The sequence below is a fragment of the Scyliorhinus torazame genome, chromosome 4 (assembly GCF_047496885.1).
Source record: "Scyliorhinus torazame isolate Kashiwa2021f chromosome 4, sScyTor2.1, whole genome shotgun sequence".
In the NCBI taxonomy this organism is placed as follows: Eukaryota; Metazoa; Chordata; class Chondrichthyes; order Carcharhiniformes; family Scyliorhinidae; genus Scyliorhinus; species Scyliorhinus torazame.
Window position 1 is genome coordinate 108,068,970 of NC_092710.1, and position 18,556 is coordinate 108,087,525.

Here is an 18,556-nt window from a genome sequence, read left to right on the forward strand (position 1 = left end):
GGGTGTGGGGTGCGGGCGCGTGGCTGGCCGAGGAGGGATTATTGCGAGTCGGCGGCGGAGGGGGGGGCGTGTAGCCCCCTGATCCGGCTGATAACCTGGAACGTAAGGGGACTGAACGGGCCGGTCAAGCGGGCCTGCGTGTTCGCGCACCTGAAGGGGCTGAAGGCGGATGTGGTCATGCTCCAGGAGACACACCTGAAGGTGGCAGACCAGGTAAGACTGAGGAAAGGGCGGGTAGGTCAGGTGTTTCATTCAGGGCTGGATGCCAAAAATCGAGGGATGGCGACCTTGGTGGGAAAGAAGGTGTCATTCGAGGCGTCGAGCATTGTGGCAGACAATGGCGGGAGGTACATAATGGTAAGTGGTAAGCTGCAGGGAGAGAGGGTGGTACTGGTCAATGTGTATGCTCCGAACTGGGACAATGTGGGTTTTATGTGGCGTAGGTTGGGTCGGATCCCAGACTTGGAAGTGGGGGGCCTGATAATGGGGGGAGACTTTAACACGGTGTTGGATCCGGCACTGGATCACTCCAGGTCTAGGACGGGTAGGAAGCCGGCGGCAGCTAAGGTGCTGAGGGGTTTATGGACCAGATGGGAGGGGTGGACCCTTGGAGATTTGCAAGGCCGGGGGCCAGGGAATTTTCATTCTTCTCACATGTCCATAAAGCTTATTCCCGGATCGACTTTTTTATTTTGAGCAGGGCACTGATAGCGAGAGTAGAGGATACCGAGTATTCGGCAATAGCCAGTTCGGACCACGCCCCGCATTGGGTGGACTTAGAGCTGGGGGAGGAGAGGGACCAGCGCCCGTTGTGGCGCTTGGAGGTGGGGCTGTTGGCGGTCGAGGAGGTGAGTGAGCGGGTCCGAGGAAGAATAGAGAGGTACCTGGAGGCCAACGATAACGGGGAGCTCCGAGTGGGGATGGTATGGGAGGTGCTGAAGGCGGTGGTTAGGGGAGAACTGATCTCCATCAGGGCCCACAAGGAGAGGAGGGAGCAGAGGGAGAGGCTGGTGGGGGAGATGGTGAGGGTAGACAGGAGGTATGCAGAGGTGCCTGAGGAAGGACTGTTGAGGAAGAGGCACAGCCTCCAGGTCGCATTCGACCTGGTGACCACCAGGAAGGCGGAGGTGCAGTGGAGGAAGGCCCAGGGGGCGATTTATGAATATGGGGAAAAGGCAAGCCGGATGCTGCCGCATCAGCTTCGGAAGCGGGACGCAACTAGGGGGATCGGGGGAGTTAAGGACAGGGGAGGTAGTGTGGTGCGGAGTGGAGCTGGCATCAATGGGGTCTTCAGGGACTTTTATGAGGAATTGTATCGGTCCGAGCCCCCACTGGAGGGGGGAGGGATGGGCCGCTTTCTGGACCAATTGAGGTTTCCGAAGGTGGAGGAGGGACTGGTGGTGGGATTGGGGGCCCCGATTGGGCTGGAGGAGCTGACCAAAGGGATAGGGAGCATGCAGGTGGGGAAGGCACCGCGGCTGGACGGTTTCCCGGTCGAATTCTATAAAAAATATATGGACCTGTTGGGCCCGTTACTAGTTAGGACCTTCAATGAGGCAAGGGAGGAGGGGGCTTTGCCCCTGACGATGTCCAGGGCACTGATCTCCTTGATCCTGAAACGGGACAAGGATTCCCAGCAGTGTGGGTCTTACAGGCCAATTTTGTTTGGCGAAGGTCTTAGCCACGAGGATTGAGGATTGTGTGCCGTAGGTCATCCACGAAGACCAGACGGGGTTCGTGAAGGGGAGGCAGTTGGACGCGAATGTGCGGAGGCTTTTGAACATTATCATGATGCCGGCGAGGGAGGGGAGGCGGAGATAGTGGTGGCGATGGACGCTGAGAAAGCCTTCGATAGGGTAGTGGGGGTACCTGTGGGAGGTGCTGAAGAGGTTTGGGTTTGGGGAGGGGTTTGTCAGGTGGGTTAGGCTGTTGTACGAGGTCCCGATGGCGAGTGTGGCCACGAACAGGAGGAGGTCTGAGTACTTTTGGTTGCACCGAGGGATGAGGCAGGGGTGTCCCCTGTTCCTCCTGCTCTTCGCATTGGTGATTGAACCCCTGGCTATGGCACTGAGGGAGTCGAGGAACTGGAGGGGGTTGATGGGGGGTGGGGAGGAGCATAGGGTGTCGCTCTATGCGGACGATTTGCTGCTATATGTGGCGGACCCGGTGGGGGGAATGCCGGAGGTAATGAGGATCCTCAGGGAATTCGGGGATTTCTCGGGGTACAAGCTCAACATGGGGAAGAGCGAGCTGTTCGTGGTTCACCCAGGGGACCAGGACAGGGGGATTGGCGAGCTCCCACTAAAAAGGGCGGAGAGGAGCGTCAGGTATTTGGGGGTCCAGGTGGCCAGAAGCTGGGGGGCCCTGCATAGGCTTAATTTCACAAGGCTGGTGGAGCAAATGGAGGAGGAGTTCAAGAGGTAGGACACGTTGCCGCTGTCCGTGGCGGGTAGGGTGCAGTCAGTCAAAGTGACGGTGCTCCCAAGGTTTTTGTTCCTGTTCCAGTGCCTCCCCGTATTCATCCCGAAGGCTTTTTTTAGGCGGGTCAACAGGAGCATAATGGGGTTTGTGTGGGCGCGAGGGACTCCAAGGGTGAGAAGAGTGTTCCTGGAGCGGAGTAGAGATAGGGGGGGGGCTGGTGCTGCCCAACCTCTGTGGGTACTACTGGGCCGCCAATGCGACGATGGTGCGCAAGTGGGTGATGGAGGGGGAGGGGGCTGCATGGAAGAGGTGGAGATGGCGTCTTGTGTGGGAACGAGTCTGGGGGCACTGGCAATGGCGCCGCTGCCGCTCCCTCCAAGGAGGTATACCACGAGCCCGGTGATGGTGGCGGCCCTCAAAATCTGGGGGCAGTGGAGGCGGCACAGGGGGGGAAGTTGGGGCCTCGGTGTGGACCCCAATACGGGGGAACCACCGGTTCGTCCCAGGGAGAACAGATGGAGGGTTTTCGGAGTGGCACAGGGCAGGGATACGAAGATTGGGAGACCTGTTTGTGGATGGGAAGTTCGCGAGCCTGGGTGAGCTGGAGGAGAAGTACGGGCTCTCCCCGGGGAACACCTTCAGGTACTTACAGGTAAGGGCGTTTGCCAGGCAGCAGGTGGTGGAATTCCCGCGGCTGCTGCCACGCACAGTACAGGACAGGGTGCTCTCGGGGGGGGGGGGGGGGGGGGGGGGGGGGAGATCTTGGAAACTTACCAGATGATGCAGGAGGAGGAGGAGGCCTCGGTGGTGGAGATGAAAGGTAAGTGGGAGGAGGAGTTGGGTGAGGAGATCGAGGAAGGGACGTGGGCAGATGACCTAGGGAGGGTGAACTTTTCCTCTTCGTGCGCGAGGCTCAGCCTCATACAGTTTAAGGTGCTGCACAGGGCACACATGACCGGGACAAGGATGAGCCGGTTCTTTGGGGGCGAGGACAGGTGTGTTAGGTGCTCAGGGAGCCCAGCAAATCACACCCATATGTTCTGGGCATGCCCAGCGCTGGAGAAATTTTGGAGGGGTGTAGCGAGGACGGTGTCGAGGGTGGTAGGTTCCAGGGTCAAGCCAGGCTGGGGCTTGCAATATTTGGGGTGGCAGAGGAGCCGGGAGTGCAGGAGGCGAAAGGGGCTAGTATTCTGGCCTTTGCGTCCCTGGTAGCCCGACGGAGGATTCTTCTTCAGTGGAAGGATGCGAGGCCCCCAAGGGTGGAATCCTGGATCAATGATATGGCGGGGTTTATTAAGTTGGAGAGGGTGAAATTCGCCTTGAGAGGGTCGGTACAAGGGTTCTTTCGGCGGTGGCAACTGTTCTTAGACTTCCTGGCAGAACGGTAGACATTGGTCAATGGCAGCAGCAACTCGGTGGGGGGGGGGGGGGGGGGGGGGGTTACTCTATTTTTATTTTAGTTTATTTACACTGGGGGTCTGAGGGGGTGTATATATTTGCTATGTTTGCTTTGTGTTAAGTCGGGGTGTTAATTTATTATTTATGTACCGGGGGGAGGGGGGTATGGAGGGTTGCTTTTTTGGACTGTGTTTTGTACTTAACCCTGTTGGGTTCCTTTTTCATTTTGTTACTGATATTCTGTGAAAACTTTAATAAAATTTTTTTAAAAATTTTTTTAAACTCTCCGCCTCAGGTGAATTGATGGTCGCATTAATAGCCTGGTGTCAGCATTGGGATGTTAAATTATCAGCCCTCGGTTCACATGTGAAGGTAAGAAACGGCTGGTTTCAGGCCTGAGTGAAGTTGTCCAGTATTGTGACACAGATTCAGGAATTTTGATTCAGTAGAGGATTAGTTACAGCTACGGTTTCTCAGCAGGGAGGTATCCTCTGACCGATTGCATATTACAAACATATCACAAACGAGTCAACCTCACCAAAGTAATAGGGGTTGATCACACAAATGTCAAGTATTAAATATTGATTGCCATGCTCACACAATATGGACTCCTGGAGTACAAATTCAAAATGGACACTGTAAAACAAAATGGAGTTCTTTCCTGCTAATAAACGTGGCCCCACAGTCAGAGGGAGAGGGGGGCAAGCTAAAGTGTTTTTTAGGAACTCAGGATGTCCCAATGCACTTGGCAACCATAACTAAGTAGTCACTTATGAAGTAGGAAATGTTGCTAGCAATTTGCATATATCAAAGCCTCACGATCAACAATATGACAACTACTGGACAATCTGGGCTTGATATTATGCAGCCCATTGTGGCAGGTACCGTAGCAGTCAGGCCCACTTAATCCCGGGAGAGAGCCCACATCGCTCTACTGGCAATGGGAAAACCTCCCCTCGGAGGTTGGAGTGGACTGATGAGGGATTCCCTTTCTTAAAGCGACAAAGCCAATGCACAGAGTGGACAGGGCAAGCCCTTAATCCAGTCATTGGGTGAAGATGCCTGATTTCTCGAATCACGTTTATATGGAGAGTGCCTGTGTTTCCTGATTCATGTTGTCAGTAGGTAAGACTCTGATATTCTGAGATAGGGAAACAAGGAGATAGATTTACCTGGACTCGGTGGTTTGTTCTTGATTGATTTTCGACTGATTGGTCCATAAGAAACAATGTGGAATGAGTCAAGATCTCTCCGCATCCTTGTCACCTCCACTGAAGTGCTACAATTCTGTACAACAAGAATAAAAAATGATTTCATCTTTGGAACAAACTTCCTCACATTTTCATCATTTATTCAGGCCACAAATTTGAAGACACTGTAACCATAAACAAATATTTGACTCTCCGAATACTAATATCTTTCTTATGATTCACTGGACTTGCTGGAATAGCAATGCTATGCCACGTAGCTCCAACATCCACCCAAAAACAACAGTAATTCCTCAAAGTGCCACTGCTCACACTATAACAACAAACCTGCTGTGGTGAACGTATTGCTATTGCAATTCACCACTGTATTGTACTGTACTATGTTGATGCCCCTGTGGGCTCTGCCTTTGGCTCCGCCCCCTCAGGGGTGGTATATAAACCTGCAGCCTGTAGCGGAACTCAGTACAGAGCAGTCACAAGCAGGCACCAATCTAGCTTATTAAAACCACTGTTCACTTCCACTAATCGCCTCGTGTGAATTGATGGTCGCATCACCTGCATTCCAAAAATTTGAATGCAAGCTATGTAAGGACAGGTGATGAAAAGCTTGGTCACATGGATAAGCCTGAAGGAGCACCTTAAAGGGAGAAAGAGAGGGAATGAGTCAGAAAGAGTGAGGGGGAATTTTGAGAGCTTAGGGCCCAGGCAGCAGAAGGCCGCTCACCCATGGTGGAACGATCAAAGTCAGGGATGTTCAAGTGGCTGAAATTAGACATTTTGGAGGATTGTAAATTTAGAGAAGGTTACGTCGAGAAGAAGGGCGGTAGGGCTGGAGGAGGTTACAGAGAGAGGGAGGGTGGTAGGGCTGGAGGAGGTTACAAAGAGAGGGAGGGTTGTAGCAGCTAGAGGAGGTTACAGAGAGAGGGAGGGTTGTAGGGCTGGAGAATGTTACAGAGGGAGGGAGGGTTGTAGGGCTGGAGAATGTTACAGAGTGAGGGTTGCAGAGGCTGGTGGATTTACAGAGAGAGGGAAGGATTTAAGGGCTGGAAGGGGGCGTGTGTTTCACCAGCACGGAGAGGGGCAGGGCCTAAAGACACCTGCAGGTCCGGCTCCTCTTTAAAGGAAGCCCCAATCCCAAAGTATAGTGACAAGCCTGCCTTCCCGCACCACACCACATAGATCGCGACTCTACACAGATAAGGGGAACTCCCCCAACCCTTGACCACAGAGGCGCAACCTCACCCCACCATTAAATGGTTGGATTACCGGATCACAACCCCGCCCCCCCCCGCCCACATATCCTTGCTGGCGTCTATCCAAATAATTCAAAAGTGGCTGTGAGAAGGTTATCATTGAGGAAACCTTTGGACTTTGATGTCTAAGTTGTGCCAGCTTCTTCTATGACAGAAAAGTAACTCCAGTGCAGGCATGCTGCTCAGGCATAAGAGGTTAAAAAAGACCCACTGTGGAAAAAATGCAGTAAGATGACAACATGCCCGTTCTAGGAAGACTTGTGGCACGGCAGCATAGTGGTTAGCACTCTTGCTTCACAGGGCCAGGTTCCCAGGTGCGATTCCCAGCTGGGGTCACTGTCTGTGCGGAGTCTGCACGTTCTTCCCGTGTCTGCGTGGGTTTCCTCCAGGTGCCCCGGTTTCCTCCCACTGGTCCTGAAAGACGCGGTGTTGGGTGAATTGGACATTTCGAATTCTCCCTCTGTGTACCCGAACAGGTGCCGGAATGTGGTGACTAGCGGCTTTTCACAGTAACTTCATTGCAGTGTTAATGTAAGCCTACTTGTGACAATAATAAAGATAATAATACAATATATAATATAATAATATATAATATTATTATTATTTTTGGAAAAGACCGACTATGAAAACAATGCACTTCGACTGCACATCTGCACTTTCTAGGAAGCAATTCAGAGCAGAAAAAAAACTCTAGAAAATATGCAGTGAGACAGGACACCTGCACAAAAGAGAAAGAACTTCAGAGATAATGGACCGTGAAGTGCTGTAAAAACAAACAAAGCTATTCTGTCCTTTGATAACACCTCCAGCTGTCAATCATGAGGTTTATAAAAGTCAATGGTGTGTGGAATGGAATATAAACAAGCAAGTACAAAAGGATGAAAGCAGGCATTGAAACTTCAAGGGGAATGAAATGCTTCTCCAAGAGACAAGTTGCAGAATGACTCCATCCTGTGAGAGGATTTTAGAACTGACAAGCTGCAACTGTGCGTTGCCCTGTTATGAGATGTTGAACAGGGAAGAAAGCAGGCTTCAATGCTTCACAGACCAGAAATTAACCCCATCCCAGGGGAGACCCCCGACCTGGCCACCTCCAGTCCGCCCTAAATCTCCCCAACCCCCAGCTCCCTTGATGGATCCCCCATCCACTTCACCCGTGTCCTTGTACTCCCTTGGACACAATTGGAGAGGGGTGCTCACCTCCTTGCTCCCACTCAGAGTCCATGGCACGTGGTCCACACTTATAGGGATCTGCAGTGAATTGCGACTGCATACCTTCCTGCTGTGGGGTGGGGAATGGCATAACCATAATCAGTAGGAGGCTGTTGCATTCGACTTTAATCTCACTAATGAGATGAAAATGATTGCAAATGATCTCCGATCAGGTTCTTGCCCTTTTTTGGCGAGATCCTGATCACACGAGCTAGAATGGGCGAGCATCGGGATCTGTTTAACCCCCGGCGTAAATCTCATGTCAGGTTCTCCCAGAATTCCCCTGACATAGCGAGATTAGTACCGGGCTCTCTTATAGGAAAGGTCTCTGGTGGGGGGGGGGGGGGGGGGAGACACACTCTCTAATAGGGGGTTTCTGGTCAGGGTCTCTCTCGATGAGGGGTCTCTGGTGGGGGGGTCTCTGTAATGGGGGGTTTCTGGTGGGAGATCCCTGTAATGGGGAGTCTCTGGCTGGGGATCTCTCTATAGGGGTCTCTGGTGGGAGTCTCTCTTATGCAGGGTCTCTGGTGGGGGTCTCTCTCTTATGCAGGGTCTCCGGTGGAGGTCTCTCTTATGGGGGGTTATTGGTGGGAGGTCTCTCTTATGGGGGGTCTCTGTTGGCGGCGTCTGGTGGGGGGTCTGGTGAGGGTTGGGTGTGCAGGATTTGAATTGTGGGAGCCAGGGGGGGGGGTCTTCCGTTGGACTTTGGTGGCAAGTCCCTTAAAGGGTTACCCGCTTGGCCCACAACGAGGTCCACTGCGCCAGCGCCATGCTGGGAAATACCTGCACCAAATCGTGCCCATGTGAATCCCAGCCCTGAGGAATGGATACTCACACAGGCTGGGAGAATCTGCTGCCCTGCCAATTATTAGAATGCAAATGGGTCAACTTGACTCATTTGCATCCTCCCTGCTAGAGTGGGGAATGAACCTTGATGCCACCGCCAGCAGGGAAACAGAGCATCGGAATGCCGATCCCGTTTTTGTATGTCGCTGGATTCTCTGCTCTATCAGGACCTCCGCTACTGGTGGCAGGAGGTGGAGAAGCCAGCCAATATTTCCATTCTAATCCACAATGAAGCCCATGGGGTGGGATTCTCCGTCCCGCTGTGCCCGTTTTCTGGATCATCCATCCCGGCAGCCGGCCAATGGGGTTTCCCATTGTGGGCACCCCCATGCCGACGGGCATGAATGCGCTGCTGGCGATATGGAGGAACCCGCCGACGGAGCATCCAGCTGCTACCTTTTGAATCTGGATTTCGATATTTACATAACATTACAATGAATTTTACAGCAGGAAGACAGATGCCGGTGTTTACGGTCCATGTGTACCTCCTTCTACCTCTCTTCATTTCACCCCATCAGCCTATCCTTTCTCTGGTCTATTCCTTTCTCCCAGTGTGTTTGTCCAACTTGCCATTAAACTATTCACCCGAACTACCTGAAGTGGCAGCGAGTTCACCACATTCTCACCAGACTCTGGGCAAAGACATTTCTGCTGAATTCCTTATTTAATTTTTTAGTGATTATCTTATATTGATGGTCCCTAGTTTTGGCCTGTCCCACAAGTGGAAACAACTCTATGTCTACCCTATTTGTGACAGTTGGATTATGACTTCCTCTCTTGATGATTAATTAAGTTTTTGGTCTTGTATGTTCTTACATCCTTATGTAAATGCTATAATTTTAAGTGCTTGTATCTGTGAGCAAATATTATTTCACCCTTTATAATTTTCCAGTCTTTTGTTAGGCGTTGACAAAGTGAAATATCGACAGGACGACTAGGGATGCAGACTTTGCCAGCGACAGCCACATCTGACGCATGCATACAGAAGTGGGCCCAACGCCTGTGTTTACTGCTCCCCCTGGCGCCACAATTATCTTGAAGGTTCCTCCTCCCTCCAGGTTACCTTGGTATAGTTCTGGTGACACAGAATCAGGAGACGAAAAGCTCTGTTTGAACTTGGACACTTTTACACATTTTACATAGGTTTAAATACGAATATAATTCCCAAAATATTAATATAACCCAAACCCGTTCAGGCAAGACAAAGTGCATTTGGGTGAGTATAAGCTTATTGAGTCCGACAGTCTTACAAAGGGGAACAGCTCAAAGCTACAGTTCATGCTGCAGCCAATGTACAAAATTGAAATTCTGCAAATGGAGATTCAGCTATTCTGTAATCAATTAAAAAGCAGGCCCTCAAGAGCAGTAAGTGCCTGGAATGTCGTGTTACACTAAGAATAAAACATTATCTCAATAGGATGAAAGAGTAATAAATTTGTGGCTGGAGAGATGATACAGGAGGGAAAGGGTCAGAATCCTGGAACCAGTTATGGGACACTACTGGATGGATAGATGGGCTGCACCTTGACAGAACACGGACCCCAATGTCTTTGATGCAAGAGTATGTTTTAGACACCCCCCCCCCCCCCAACCCCACACCCATCAGTTTCTCTGTATCTACCCATCCCCAGTAGCACAGTGGGTAGCACAGTTGCTTCACACCGCCAGAGACCCGGGTTCAATTCCCATCTTGGGTCACTGTCTGTGCGGAGTCTGTACGTTCTCCTCGTGTCTGGCTGGGTTTCCTCCGGTTTCCGTCCACAAGTCCTGAAAGACGTGCTGTTAGGTGAATTGGACAAACTGAATTCTCCCTCAGTGTACCCGAACAGGCGCCGGAATGTGGCGACTAGGGGATTTTCACAGGAACTTCATTGCAGTGTTAACATAAGCCTATTTGTGACACTAATAAAGATTATAAAACAATTCACCATTTTAAACACCTTGATTGGATCCTTCAATCTTCTAAATTCAAGGGTATACAAGTCCAGTTCATGCAATTTGTCCACATAATTCAGCCTGTTAACATGTGGTAAATTTGTGCTGCACCCCCTCCAAGACCAAAGTACCCTCCCTGAGGTGCGGTGATCAGAACCGATCTAACCAACTGATGCACAATTTCCTGCCCATTGTATACTAACGTGAGAAAATGGTGAATGTCCTGAATTAAATCAGTAACGTTCATTTCAGTATCCTCAGCGAACTATTAGATGCAGACATAATTTGCCACAGGATAGCAAAGTAGCTCACACAATCTGCGGGATTCTCCATCGGCGGGACCCTCCGCATCGCCGGCAGCGCAACCACGCCCCTGGGTTTCCCGACGGCATGGGATGGCCGCAATGGGAAACCCCATTGGCTGACTACCGGAACGGAGGATCCTGCTGCTGGCGGGGGCGTACCGGAAAACGGGTCTGGTGGGATGGAGAATCCCGCCCAATATCAATTAATCTGACAGGAGGTGTGACCCACCCAGTTATTGTGAGGGAAGGGTTGGTGGAAACAACCTCTTAAGGATTCAAAGGCGCAATTTTACACTGGCAGGATTTTACGGCCCTACCAAAGTCAATGTTGTTTTGAACGAATGGCAGCATTTTAGGGCTCTGCTCCCACCCCGACGGACCGGCAAAAGTCCACCCCAAGTCTTCACAGATTGTGTAAATATTTTACATCCTTCAAACTTCCAGTCAATTTATACTTACAGGCTGGCACAGAGCCACTGTGTTGTGACATATTTGAACATGGCAGTGTAGGAAGATATCATTGTAAGCGTTGCCCACAAACTTAAACATCTGGATCCGAAACATGGCCTCCGAACCTTGGCCATTTGTTTCCACTAAAAGGGTATGCTCAGTCTTAACCTCTGGGCAACTGTTATAAGAACAATAACACAGTGGTATCAGTTAGACCCGAGCTGTGGGTGAATAATTAAATCACAACTATCTCTTATTTTTCCCATCTTCCACTGAACTGGTACTAGGGGTTGCTAGGGGAATCACTGGGATTGGAGATACATCACTGGGGCGTGGGCTTTGGGTCCATTGGGTGCGTGCACTCAGCAGGCCCAGAAGCAGGCACTAAACATCCTTTCCAGCTATGATCGGTCCTGGAATGTGATTGCACACTGACTGGCTAATTTTTTTTAAAATTTAGAGTACCAAATAATTTGGGGGGGCGGGGGGGGGGTGAAACCACGCAGACATGGGGAGAATGTGCAAACTCCACGCTCCTGGATTTGAACCCAAATTTGCGCCGCAGTCCCAGTGCTAACCGCTGTATCACGTGCCGCCTCCCTGACTGGCTAATTAACGGGCAGTCAGCGTGAAATGCACACTGGGAAAGGCTGAGCACTGCCGAGGAGGGCGGGAAGAGGGTGGACGGTGGGAAAACGGAGGGTACAGGCTGGGGTTACTAATGGGCTCCCTCAGGGGGACAGCCATCGCGGAGCTGTCTCGGGGAGCTGCAGACCTGTACAAAATAAATCCTCAAGGAAAAAGAATATCCAGGTACAACATTCAAATACAAACTTCAGTCCCCAGACACCTTTTAAAATTTTATTTCAACCCTGACATTTCATCCCACCCTGGATCGAGGTTGCAGCTAAAACGTGAAGGCCGCTCTCGTCAATCAGCCCTCCTGCCAACCGTGAGAGCAGACGGGCCATGTACAATTGAGGTTAATTGGGCGCCTGTACAAAAATGTTTTGTTTCAACATATTTGCTCAGCAGATATGTTGGGAGTTGGAAAAGAACAGACTATTTGTCAATTGGGTAATTAAGAGCCTGGTTACTTTCCAGTTGGCCAGAGGAAGGCAGTGCCCCATGAGGCTTGGGATGTTGGTCAAGCAATGGGCAAGTGAGGGCAGGGGTAGGGTAGTTGACATGAAGAGGTCATGTGATGTAACCTCCAGGATTACATCCAGCCAAGGTTAGCAACCCAAAGAGTTACAAGACCTTATGTAATGAATGAATTCATTGACCATACTGACATGATAATATTGCATACAGCAACAGACATGTTACAAACACAAATGCACCATCTGGTCATTATTCAGGCACAGACAACGCTATCCTCTCTATCAAATTCTTTTGATTAGAAAATCTTCTTACCAAACTCTGTCCAATACTCTTTAAGTGGTCCCCTCCCGAGCGGCTGTCTCAGGTTGACCCAGAACCATCTGCAATTTCAACATCCCTGAGTTAAGCTGCCAGCCCGACATCGTTTCCATCACCCCAGGCAGTCTACTTCCACATGTGTGCGGCCTGTCGCCTTCCTCCACTCCTGCCTCAGCCCCAAGGTAAAGTGTTCCTGTACTATAACTCTGACATCTGCCTGTTACTGTGGTGGTGGTGGCAGAGGATCATCACTGCAGCCATACAGGAACCTGTGGTCCCCGGATGCCAGGGCCAATCACCTGTCCCTGCAGTGACCAACAGTCAACTGAAGCCTGGCCCAGGCCTAATTCCCCTACTTCAATTCCCTTAGAAGTGTTTAAATTCAATTAATTTACCTGCTCTTGGCACATCAGTACTCTGTTCTTCCCCGTCAATGGAAACCACAAGGCTGTGTCCTGCTCTGCCGCAGTCACTAATGAACGGAAGGCAGCACTGACCAGTAGGCAGTTGTCATCCCTTGCTCTGAAGGGATTTTTTTTAACCAGCTTACCTTGAAGCCCTATCAGTCCTGCACCAGTCACAAGAAAATTACATTTGATCGCACTGCCAAATTGGCGATTTTTGGGAGATTTTGTTTTTGTTTTATTTAAATTCTTTTATGGGATGTTGGCGTCACTGCCTGGGCCAGCATTTATTGCCCATTCCTAATTGCTCGCGAGAGTCAACCACATTGTTCTGGTTCTGGAGTCACACGTAGGCCAGGCCAGGTAAAGATGGACGATTTCCTTCCATTAGTGAACCAGATGGGTTTTTATAACAATCAACAATGATTTCATGGTCATCATTAGACTTTTATTCCATATTTTCATTCAATTCAAATTTCACCATCTGCCATGGTGGGATTTGAACCCATGCCCCCAGAGTATCAGCCTGGGTCTCTAGATTGCTCGTCCAGTGACAATACCACTCTGCCACCATCTCTGAAAGGTTGAGTGTAAGATGACTTTGGCAAAACTGTTGTATTCTGGGATGCTTCTTTTGCTGAATGTAGCTCCCACACAGACTCCATGTCTTGGCCCTCACACACAAAAGGATTTGTGCAGAGACTGACCTTGCGGAAAGTACCTCAGTAATACAAAGGTGCGCTCAGTGAAGACTTGGGTGGATGCCAGCAGGTTCTTCAGCTGATGTCCAGGGATATTGCAGTGGAATCATGAGTAAGAAAGGGGGCCGAAGGTTCACAGAATGGGAAATACCATTAGTTGCTATAAGTACACAATAATTAAAAGGAGGTGGTTCAGAGATGAGATATCCACATAATACATTAAAATGGGTGACTATCGGGGGCATGGATGTTTTGTAAGTATCTTGCTTCATTTAGAAGGTAGCAGTGGAACTGGTGGAGGGTGTGGAAGTACAACTAATACTAACAACAAATGGCAGCTTACTACAGACATAAACGGGATTGAGAGCAGAAAGGTCACCAGGTCCAGATGACATGCATCCCAGACAATAGAGAAATGGGGTGTACAGTGAAAACAACAGAGCCCTGGGAATGGAGTGTCAGGGAGAAGAAGAGAATCAGAGAGACTGTGAGGGGTCAAGGGTTGTGACAATTGCCATGCAGCAATTCGACATGTCCTGCCTCAACCCTTGACATGGGTCAAGGGTTGAGACAGGACATGTCGAATTGCTGCATGGAGGAACTGAACATTGGGCAGAGTGAATAAAGGATGACCAATGCGGTAGAATAGGTTTTGTTTCTCTACCCATATCCAGTGTAATTCCATTATTTCTATGTATGAGTGGCATTTATATCACAGAATTGTTACGGGAACCAGTGTGAAGGGGACGGCTCTCCTGGGCATAGGGCTACTGCTACACAAGTAGTGCTCTCTGGACACCAGGTTTATGTTGTGCGAGTTGAGGTCTCTCCTACGCACTAGATTTATAAATGTGAAATTTCTCCACCAAGCTATTCCCTTGTGCTAAATGGGTGTGCATTTGTTAAAACTGTCTCGTGCGACTCTGATTCTTGACTAATCATTGGTCCCAATCTACCACTGACCTGGCAGCAGACGATCATATGTAAAATGGGCCAACCTGTGTTTAATGAAGATGTATTGAATGTTGTGATGGGGCTCATTGGTAGGTGTTGCCCAGCACTTTTCTAGACGCACCAATAAATGACTTGGTATCTGTAAAACAACCAGAAATATCAAGTGTGTCAGAGAAAAAAAAACAAGTGTCTTTTAACCAGAGAAAAAAGTTTGCTATGGGAAATAAATTGTAAAAGTGGAAAATGCTAAAAATCAATGCATTTGCATACAATCATTTATTAACTAGTGACTTCCAATGATCAACTATTACATTTTTCCAAGGGGGGTGTTAAATCAAGGTTTCATCTGCCACTCGGGTAGAAATAAAAAAATCCCAGAGCTCTATCCGAGGAGGAGCAAGGACATTCTCCCCGGTGTCTCGGCCAATGTTTATTTCTCAACCAACGTCATTAAAAACTGATGAGCTGGTCATTTGAAACAATGCTGTTTGTTGGAGCTTGCTGTGCATAAATTGGGTGTCACATTTTCTACCTTATGTCATTAGCTGTAAAACGCTTTGGGACTCGAATAAATGCAATTTGTTTCCTTCTTTAACCAGCAATCATCCTTTGTTGGCCACCTTGGTGGAATTTCCTCTCGTGAGAAATTAGATAATAATGGGTAACAATCCTGATTGATGGGAATGATCCCTCAGGGTCTGACATGGTGAGCTGGCTGCTGTCACCGGTCCCCACTCCAGGTACGTCCCACTTACCATCCTGTGTGTATGCCACCAGAAACTCAGACAAAATGTGTCACATCCTCGTCATATGTAACTAAGTTAAAAGAGAAATTGATATTCAGCTCTCAATTTTCTAGATTTTGGGACAGAAATGTCACCTTATTAAGTCCATCCACCCCTACGGTGACAGCAAAGTCTCGCTTCTGTGTGAACTAACAATATCTCCAGGCCATTTACCTGGCAATGGCATAGTCAGTAATAACTTGCATCTAAGATGCACCTTGAATGAGGAAAATTCCCCACGGTGCTTTGCAAGAGGCATTAGCAGACAAAAACGGATGGACCATAAGACATAGAAGCAGAATTAGGCCACTCGGCCCATTGAGTCTGTTCCGCCATTCAATCATGGCTGATATTTTTCTCATCCCCATTCTCTTGCCTTCTTCCCATAACCCCTGATACCCTTATTAATCAAGAACCTATCTATATTTGTCTTAAAGACACTCAGTGATTTGGCCTCCACAGCCTTCTGCGGCAAAGAGTTCCACAGATTCACCACCTTCTGGCTGAAGAAATTCCTCCTCATCTCAATTTAAAAGGTTCGTCCCTTTAGTCTAAGATTGTGTCCTCTGGCTGTAGTTTTTCCGACTAGTGGAAACATCCTCACCACGTGCGGCCTATCCAGGCCTCGTAGTATCCTGTAAATTTCAATAAGATCCCCACTCATTCTTCTAGGCTTCAATGAGTACAGACCCAGAGTCCTGAATACAACAAGCTGTTCATTCCAGGGATCATTCTTATGAACCTCCTCTGGACCCTTTCCAAGGCTAGCATATCTTTCCTTAGATACAGGCCCCAAAACTGCTCACAATACTCCAAATGGGGTCTGACCAGAGCCTTATACAGCCTGAGAAGTATATCCTGGTCTTGTATTCTAGCCCTCTTGACATGAATGCTAACATTGCATTTGCCTTCCTAGCTGCCACTTCCTAACCTGCACGTTAACCTTAAGAGAATCGTAAACAAGGACTCCCAAGTCCCTTTGTGCTTCTGATTTCCTAAGCATTTCCCATTTAGAAAATAGTCTATGCCTAAATTCCTCCTTCCAAAGTGCATAACCTCACACTTTTCCACATTGTATTTAATCTGCCACTTCATTGCCCACTCTCCTAGCCTGTCCAAATCCTTCTGCAGCCTCCTTGCTTCCTCAATACTACCTGTCCCTCTACAGATCTTTGTATCATCTGCAAACAATGGAGGGACAATGAAGGAGATATTAGAAGTGGTGAAACATACCTTGATGAAAGAGTTTAGGGTCTGAAATGTTAACATATAAAAATAATAATCTAGACTGAAATTACAGTGCAAAGGAAGATGCCACACTGGTGAATGCAAAGTCTTTGATGTGACAATTCATTGCAGGCTTAAAAAAGAACATAAGCACTAGGAGCAGGAGTAGGCCATCTGGCCCCTCGAGCCTGCTCCGCCATTCAATGAGATCATGGCTGATCTTTTGTGGACTCAGCTCCACTTTCCGGCCCGAGGACGATAACCCTTAATCCCTTTATTCTTCAAAGAACTATCTATCTTTATCTTAAAAACATTTAATGAAGGAGCCTCAACTGCTTCACTGGGCAAGGAATTCCATAGATTCACAACCCTTTGGGTGAAGAAGTTCCTCCTAAGCTCAGTCCTAAATCTACTTCCCCTTATTTTGAGGCTATGCCCCCTAGTTCTGCTTTCACCGACCAGTGGAAACAACCTGCCCGCATCTATCATATCTATTCGCTTCATAATTTTATATGTTTCTATAAGATTCCCCCTGCATCCTTCTAAATTCCAACGAGTACATTCCCAGTCTACTCAACCTCTCCTCGTAATCCAACCCCCTCAACTCTGGGATTAACCTAGTGAATCTCCTCTGCACACCCTCCAGTGCCAGTACGTCCTTTCTCCAGTAAGGAGACCAAAACTGAACACAATACTCCAGGTGTGGCCTCACTAACACCTTATACAATTGCGGCATAACCTCCCTAATCTTAAACTCTACCCATCTAGCAATGATGGACAGATGAAAGATGAGGGGGAGGCTTTGGTAGAGGAGCAGAAAGGTAAATGGGACGAGGAGCTGGGGGAGGATATTGAGGAGTGGCTGTGGGCTGATGCCCTAAGTAGGGTTAATTCCTCTTCCTCGTGTGCCAGGTTTAGCCTGATACAGTTTAAGGTAGTTCACAGAGCGCATATGACGGAGGCGAGGCGGAGTAGGTTCTTTGGGATGGAGGACAGATGTGGGAGGTGCTCAGGAAGTCCGGCGAACCATGTCCATATGTTTTGGTCATGCCCGGCACTGGAGGGGAGTTGCGGGAACAGTATCTAAGGTGGTGAAAGTCCGGGTCAAGCCAAGCTGGGGACTAGCACTATTTGGAGTAGTGGATGAGCCGGGAGTGCAGGAGGCGAAAGAGGCCGGCATTCTGGCCTTTGCGACCCTAGTAGCCCGGCGAAGGATCTTGTTAATGTGGAAAGAGGCGAAGCCCCCCAGCGTGGAGGCCTGGATAAATGATATGGCAGGGTTTATCAAGTTGGAGAGGATAAAGTTTGCCTTGAGAGGGTCTGCGCAGGGGCTCTACAGGCGGTGGCAAACGTTCCTAGACTATCTCGCGGAGCGTTAGATGAAGGTCGGACAGCAGCAACAGCAACCCGGGGGGGAGGGGGGGGGAAAGGGGGGGATATCTTTCGTGGTAGGGGGGGGTTGGGGGGGAGGAGGGAGGAAGGGGGATGTGGTTTTTTTCTGGGGGGGCATTTGAGCAAGAAAACACATGAATGATCCGGAAAATTAACATGTACGGGAGGAATCCAACGTACAAAGTTCTGTACCATATTGACTTGCCATGTTCATGTCTTGCTATGCAAGCTTTCTTTCTTTTTTGTTACGGGGGTTGGGGGGGGGGGGGGGGGGGGGGTTTGTTTGTATATTTGAAAATTTTGTTTAAAAATTCTTAATAAACATCTTTTTTTTTAAAAAGCGATGAAGGACAAAACTCCATTTGCCTTCTTAATCACGTGTTGCACCTGTAAACCAACTTTTTGTGACTCATGCACTAGCACACCCAGATCTCGCTGCACAGAAGCATGTTTTAATATTTTATCATTTAAATAATAATCCCTTTTGCTGTTATTCCTACCAAAATGGATAACCTCACATTTGTCAACATTGTATTCCATCTGCCAGACCCTAGCCCATTCACTTGGCCTATCCAAATCCCTCTGCAGACTTCCGGTATCCTCTGCACTTTTTGCTTTACCACTCATCTTAGTGTCGTCTGCA

At 49.0% G+C, this 18,556-nt stretch overlaps 1 protein-coding gene across 2 annotated transcripts in view; it reads right to left on the reverse strand.

Annotated features, from left to right (window-relative positions):
* LOC140411621 (pancreatic secretory granule membrane major glycoprotein GP2) overlaps nucleotides 1–18,556 on the reverse strand; it is an 82,026-nt gene that overhangs the window by 40,535 nt on the left and 22,935 nt on the right. For both annotated transcript variants that reach the window (XM_072500677.1, XM_072500676.1), the window contains 3 exons: nucleotides 14,554–14,648; nucleotides 11,038–11,206; nucleotides 4,992–5,106 (listed from right to left, as the gene is read on the reverse strand). In XM_072500677.1, the coding sequence (XP_072356778.1) occupies nucleotides 4,992–5,106; nucleotides 11,038–11,206; nucleotides 14,554–14,648 (379 nt within the window). The remainder of the gene's footprint in view (nucleotides 1–4,991; nucleotides 5,107–11,037; nucleotides 11,207–14,553; nucleotides 14,649–18,556) is intronic.